The 7,150-nt window shown below is 38.8% G+C and overlaps 1 protein-coding gene across 1 annotated transcript in view; it reads right to left on the bottom strand.

Moving 5' to 3' along the window:
- Positions 1–393: 393 nt before the first annotated feature.
- LOC142049492 (hsp90 co-chaperone Cdc37-like 1) overlaps positions 394–7,150 on the bottom strand; it is a 42,583-nt gene continuing 35,826 nt past the window's right edge. Inside the window, exons 4-7 of the mRNA XM_075077257.1 lie at positions 5,918–6,033; positions 5,488–5,610; positions 4,383–4,541; positions 394–3,579 (exon numbers count right to left, since the gene is read on the bottom strand). Of these exons, the coding sequence (XP_074933358.1) occupies positions 3,481–3,579; positions 4,383–4,541; positions 5,488–5,610; positions 5,918–6,033 (497 nt within the window). The 3' untranslated portion in view covers positions 394–3,480. The remainder of the gene's footprint in view (positions 3,580–4,382; positions 4,542–5,487; positions 5,611–5,917; positions 6,034–7,150) is intronic.

Genomic DNA, 7,150 nt, shown 5'->3' with positions numbered 1-7,150 from the left:
ATGGGAACCTCATATAATTCAACAAGAACAAGCACCTAGTCTTGCACCTGTGATGGAAGAACCCCTTGCAAAGATACAGGCTGGGGACTGCCTGGCTGGGCAGCAGCTCTGCTGAAAAAGACGTGGGAGCTCTTGAGAGACAGCAAGCTGAACATGAGCTAGCAGTGTGCCCTGGCAGCAAAGGTGGCCAACAGCATCCTGGGCTGTATTAACAGTAGCATAGCCATTAGGTCAAGGAAAGTGATTATCCCTCTTTACTTAGCACTCATGTTGTGGTTCAGCACCAGTCGGCAACTAAACACCACACAGCTGCTCGCTCACTCCCCCCACCCCTCTGGGATGGGGGAGAGAATCAGAAGAGCAAAAGAAAAAAAAACCAAACAAAAAACTTGAGGGTTGAGATAATAACAGTTTAATAATTAAAATATAATAATAATGATGGTAATGATGATTATTATAGTAATAGCAATAATGATAACATAATAAAAAGGAAAAGGGAAAAATGGACAAAAAAACAGAAACACAAACAACTGCTTACCACCCGCCAGCCGACGCTGCCGGTCCCTGAGCCGCGATTGCTGCCTGCCTCCCCCGGCCAGCTCCTCCCAGTTAACATACTGGGCATGACGTTACATGATAGGGAAGATCCCTTTGGCCAGTTTGAATGCGCTCTCTTAGCTGTGCCCCCTCCCCTCCCGGCTTCTTGTGCACCTGGCAGAGCATGGGAGGCTGGAAAAGTCCTTGACTAGTACAAGCACTACCCAGCAACAACCAAAATATCAGTGTGTTATCAACATTATTTTCATACTAAGTTCAAAGGACAGCACTATGCCAGCTGCAGTGAAGAAAATTAACTCTATCCCAGCTAAAACCATGACAGCTCATTAGACCACGTCTGGAATACTGTGTCCAGATTTGGGCCCTGCACAATACAGGAAAGACATTGATCAACTGAAGCACGTCTAGTGGAGGGCCACTGAGATCATCAGGGGCCTGGAGCACATGCTCTATGAGGAGAGGCTGAGGGAACCGGTCTTTTTCAGCATGAAGAAGAGAAGGCTTTGGGGGGGACCTAACAGTAGCCTTCCAGTACCTACAAGGAGGCTATCAAGAAGGCGGAGCCAGGCTCTTCACAGTGGTGCGTGGTGGGAGGATGGGAGTCAACAGGTGTAAGTGGAAACAAGAGAGGCCCTGACTGGATAGAAGGAGAAACTTTTTCACTATGAGGATGGTCAAGCATAGGATCAAGGTGCCCAGAGAGGTTGTGCAGTCCCCATCCCTGGAGGTTTTCAAGACCAGACTGGATAAAATCCTGAGCAACCTGGTCTGACCCTGCTTTGAGCAGGAGATTGGACTAGAGACCTCCTGAGGTACCTTCCAACTGGAATTTTACTATGATCCTATATTAAGGAAAGTTAAGTCCTGTTGTGTTCTCTTCCTCTCTGGAATGCCTGTGAAATACTTAACTGGGTTCAGTAGTAGAGAAATATACTTCGTTATCTGCAGTTTGCAGCTGAGACAGCTGCTGCCTTTGCAGATGTAGGGAAAACACGTAAGATATTTGTTATCACAAGGAGGTAGTGGCCTTGGACAAAGGTCTGGCAACATGTTTAGTGCTAGTTTGCTCTGTATAAGGAAGGGACATTGAAACAGCACATGATGGAATAAAAGTGGGGAAGCCCCTGTCAGCTTGAGCCTCGGTACAGACAGGACTATGCAGCATGCTGTACACCAGAAGAGAGATCCATCTGATGCCATCACCTTGGGGCTCCTGGTATCAGAAGGAACATAAGACACCATCTAATTCAATTACTATCATCGGTTTCATATAGCTTCTGGTTTTGTGTCAATAAACAACCTCTTTTGCTCACATCCTGGATGTGGTGTGTTGTTTCCTTGAATCCTTGTTGACTGCCCAATAGCTAGACAAAACAGCAGATAACCTGAGGATAAAACACAAGTGTTCCACACAGTAGTACTAGGGCCAAGAAAGGGGCTTCCATCAGCTGATCTATTGCTAATTTTTTTTCTAATACTTATCCCACTGTATACTACAACAGACTTAGACTTCACTATATCATAATTAGAGCCTACGAGAAAAAATAGCTAGTGCTGCATAACAGCTAGTTTGCCTGTGTCAGCAACTGTGGGTAGGCTCTGTGAGAACTAGTTATACCAACTCACTTACTTGGGTCAGTCAAGCTATTATTCTAAAATGCATTCCAAACCCTGTGTGTGATCAGAGCAATGCAGCAGAGGGCCAAGTAAACAACAGAAGATCTGGCTCAAGGAGTATATAAATAATAGACTCCTGTAAAAACATGTGAAGCAAACATTTATACTGATACTTGAAGTACAGACTCTCCCTTGAAATAGCTCAGCTACAGAGTACATGTTTAAGGACAGAACTGCTATAGAAGCAGCAAGTTTGAAAAGTTTGGTAGAAATTTTGGATTGCAGAGGCTCTGACAACAGGCTTGTTCTGGGAATAGCATTTGGACCTAAGATTCTAAAACAAGTGACTTTTGAAGAGCTTCCTATTTCTCAGTACTTAAGTTGATAATTTCAGAAATCACTCACTTAATAAAAAGAGCTTTAGTTTAGCAGTGTATGAAATACCTGCCAAAACCTGACTTACAAGTGCTTGGCTCTTAACTGTGATCAAGCTTTTTGTTGAAAGCAGAGCCTCACCCCACCCACTGTATCTGAAGGTCCCCTTTTGTTCTCTTCATCTAATACTTTTCACCCCATTACAGATCTAGCTTTAAAAAATTAGTTTTAAAATTTAGTTAATTTAAACTAAAGAAGTCCTAAAAATGAAAAAGAAAGTTTCTTAGTAACCATATAACCCAAAGTTCATATGTAAGCAACTGTTAGTTATGGGGGGGGGAGGAGGGGAACAACACACCAGATTTTTTTATGAAAGCAAAATGTAACATTTAAATCCTCTTCTAAGAGGTAGAGACCCACTGTTTTAATTGACGCCATCCAGATCTTCAGTACTAATGTCATACCAATTTATTGCTATTAATGATAAAACCAGATTTAAGAGCTATACCAGCAATGTAGCAGGAGTATAATTGTGATCTCCAATATTAATAGAATAAGATATACCCATATCTAATAACAATAGCAGATTCCACCAGAAATCTATCACTTATTGTAAACATTGTATTTGTGCAGTTTCTTTTTCATACTTTAATTCCCAAAATCATGAAAAGCAAATTTAGTAGCATAAAACACACATCCAGTTTCACGTCTGGCAACGAGAACCCCATTGTTCATAGACAACCAAAAACCTAGCAGCACATTTTCAAACATTATTACAAATATTTCTGGTCTACCCTCCCTCCAAATTTCCCCCCCCCACCCCCCCAGCACCAAAAATAAAGTGCAGTGCCCATAAAAATGTGTCAAGAAAATAGCCACGTTCTTTTCTTTGTAATAAAAAAAGAGTACTTTGCCTCAGTCTTAACAGTGTTATACTGTGTCCATCATTTTAGGTTCTTCATCTTTTTGTAGCATTGAGTTTAAATTGCAGACACTTCTGTTTATGCAACTTTGTAGGTAATTTGCATTCTGCAACAAATTAAGAATTGAAAGCTTAATCTCAATACATACATACACTTAGAGAACTAAGTCGAGCTCTTTATTTTGTCTGTCTTAAGATAAGTTCGTAATAAAATATAACTTCTTAAAAAAAAATAATCCCAGACAGTATTATCATAATGTGAATGTCAAGAAGCTTCTTTAAATTTAGCTAGCATACTATCACTTTATTGTGCATTTACTTAGGGTTCAGTTACCAGATCTTACCAAACAGGTACCTTGACCAAATTTATTTCAAAGTACTTTAAATTGTGTCTCCTTCCCCAACATTCAGCTTTTAAAAGCCTTTAAAATGTTCTCTTCAGCCCAAGATGTGATCATCACTAACACTGAAACCAAAGACCACAGTGTTCCAAAATAAAGATAAAACCAAGGGCAGAATATTGTAACACAGTGTAAATTTTCCTTAGACTTGACTACCTGTGGGTTTCCATTAATGGGATTAGTACTTTTCAGCTGAAAACTCATTTCACCTCCCGTGATACAAAGTATATTTAATTCTAGAACCTGAACAGGTTAATGATGCAGTTTTCCATTTAGCACAATTATTCAAGGGCACTGAACTAACATATGCCTTTTCACACTATAAATTGTGAGAGCTTTGAGAAACAATCTCTCCTGAATATTGATAATAGTGCACATTAGAACTGACAGTGCTCCAAGTATAGAGAGGCCTATTCCTAGATCTCAAAAAGTACATCTTATCAAGAGTGTAGCAAAAAATCTATTCCTAATAGAATTGTTATATTCATTTCTGGAAATGAAAAGCCTACCTGTGACAAAGACTCCAGTCCTTCTACAATACCAGTATAGACACTGGGATTCTGTACTGACATAGCTTGAAAGCCTTGAGAGACTGAACAGATTCTTACTCTTGATTTGAAAGCTTCAAGCTCAGTTTTAAAAGCTTCCAAATAGCCTTCTTCCCTTGCCTGTAAAGATAAGAGTGAAATGTTTTTCATCTCAGCCAGATTTACTTCTAGTTGTAAGCATACATACTGCTAAGAAGAAGTCCTGCAGTCATGCATATTATACTCATTGAAGGATAATGGTTTGGGCAAGTCAATAACAACATTAGTACCAGTCAGCTTAAAAAGAAGATTCAGGTATGCTACTTTTTGATTGATTGTTTTGTTTTAAAGAGAGACTTTAGCATTTGATGAGTATAGGAACTGAGTTATTCATTCATCTGAGAACATGTAAGAAAAAAACAAATATAATTTTAACCCTTCCTTTATTCCATCTCAGAAGCCAATACCCTTAAGAGAAAAGGTGCTCATGGCAGCACTCAATTCAAAAGCAAAGCATGAATCAAAGTGGGTGTCAACTTAAGTCCTTAAGGCAGCATTAAGATCAGCATGACTTGATTCTTCAGTCTTGTATAACTTAATATAGAACCTGCATCAAACCGCAGCTTCAGTCTTCTCACGTCTCTCTCTCTCTCCCTCTCCCTCTCTCAGCATTCCAGAGCTAACTATGACTGATTAAAGAGAAACAGACTCCAAATTGGGCCCTGCCATGAACTGCATAGAGAGGCATTATGATAAGCGAAATAGGATGATCAGTCCTTAGACGCATTCATGTTTGCCACTGTAATTTAGGTGGTAGTTCACTATTCCACACTCCTGTAGTTCTCATGCTATGTTCTGCTCTCCCTCTGGCCTAACAAGAAGCCATGGAACTTCCATTCTCAAGATCAGAATTACACAAAGCATTCATCCTAGAATGAACTGCCAACAAAACAACGCTTCCCCATAAGCTTGATTCAGTCAATAACATATTTAACCTCCAACTGTCAGGAAGAAAGCTCCTTCAGAACACTGATCCCTTGCAAGGCTATCAAGAGTTTATCTCAGCGTTATACAAGTTCTGACTTACTTTGGCTTTTTGGAAAAATAGACGAAAACAGCCTCTTGGATCCATGTTACAACTTCTGGCCATTTCTATAATAAACTGCATCACAACTGCTTGGTGTGCTATTTGTTCCATCAGAGCTCTTTTCTGAAAAGAGAAAGTACATAATTACAGAAAATATCTTTAAAAGTATAACTATCTAAAATTTATCAACATCTTTGCATTTGATTCCTAAAGAGAAAAGAACTGATGCTGACAAAAGCAAAGGGACTGTTAATTAGCTGAGACTAGATCTAATGTAGTAATGTGTTTTGGATGCTTCCTTCAATAAGATAACATGGACATGGGAAGACAGGGAGAAGAATAATTACATGGCTTATCAATTTGAACAGCTTTTCTGTAGTGTAAGTAGAAAACTATGTACTTTTAAGCAGTTTAAAGGTCTTCCTAGTACCTGTTCAGCTTCTAGATAAAAACACCATAAGATGAGATATTTAGCTGTTTCTTCACATACAAGATATGGGTGGTCAGACAAAAATCTTTGGCTGTCATCCCATCTGCCCAGCATACCTGATTAAAACAACAACAACAACAACAACATGAATTAACACATTCAGTATGGGGAAGTGATTTAATGCAGTTATTCAAGTTATTCAAAGACGTTATTCAAATTTACATACTACTACAATCTCCTTCACACTTCATTGTTACCTCAGAAGAACAGCATCTAAATAAAACTGAACTCAATTTTTTTTGTTTTTAAAACACCTCCCAGTGCTGAAAGAGCATTACCAATAAGGTATGCTCAGACTGTAAAGATACTGAAATATAGTTAGCTGCTACTGTTAAGACCTTATTTTTATTGTATCTCTGGCAGTGTTAAAAACAGGTTAACTATAAATGGTTTTCACGCACTGTAACAAAGTAGTATCTATACCTATTTGTTAAGAATTTGATAGTCTAACTAAGTTGATGGATGGAGATTTACATTCAGTGGTTTTGACAGAAAAGTTCTTTAAGTGCTTGCAAGCAAGACAAATAGAAATGAAAGCATAATCATAGTCTAAAATGAACATGCTTCTGACATGGTTTGCTATGTTTTAGGAAATACAAAGCTATTTTTATAACCAAATTCAAGCATTAAGGTCAAAACAGGAAAGCCAACTTGGTGGCTGAAAGTTAACTAGAAGACTGAATTGTATTAAGTGGCATGAAACTACCTTCATGGAAAGAGCTGCAGGTTGAAAGCCAGAACTCAAAATTCAAGCAGTGAGATCACCTTCCCCTCCCTCCTCCCCATGTTCCTTCGTATGAGTTAATTGCCCTAATATACATATTAGTGATATTTTGCTGCTTGCCAGTACTAGATACAAAGTTTTACCTTTCTATCACTCATATAAATATATCTTTAAAAATAAAAGATCAGTTCCATCTTTACATAGTCTTAACAGCTGTTTTGCAGATATTTACCTTTTATCATTCATCCCCCTCATGGATTAACAGACACCAAACTCCCAGCTGTTTATAGGAGGCAGGTACAGACAGTCCCAGGCACTTTTACGTGCAGGAATTGCATCTCCATTAATGCCCCTATCATTTCCAATGGAACAGCAGAAAAAGTTGCTAGAATTTTAATTTTCATGACTTGAAAAACTTTTTCAGTTCTATGTTGACTCAAGAAGTTCTC

The sequence above is a fragment of the Phalacrocorax aristotelis genome, chromosome W (assembly GCF_949628215.1).
Source record: "Phalacrocorax aristotelis chromosome W, bGulAri2.1, whole genome shotgun sequence".
Classification (NCBI taxonomy): domain Eukaryota; kingdom Metazoa; phylum Chordata; class Aves; order Suliformes; family Phalacrocoracidae; genus Phalacrocorax; species Phalacrocorax aristotelis.
Note: the sequence above shows the minus strand (reverse complement) of the source record. Positions and strands in the feature narration are given on the sequence as shown.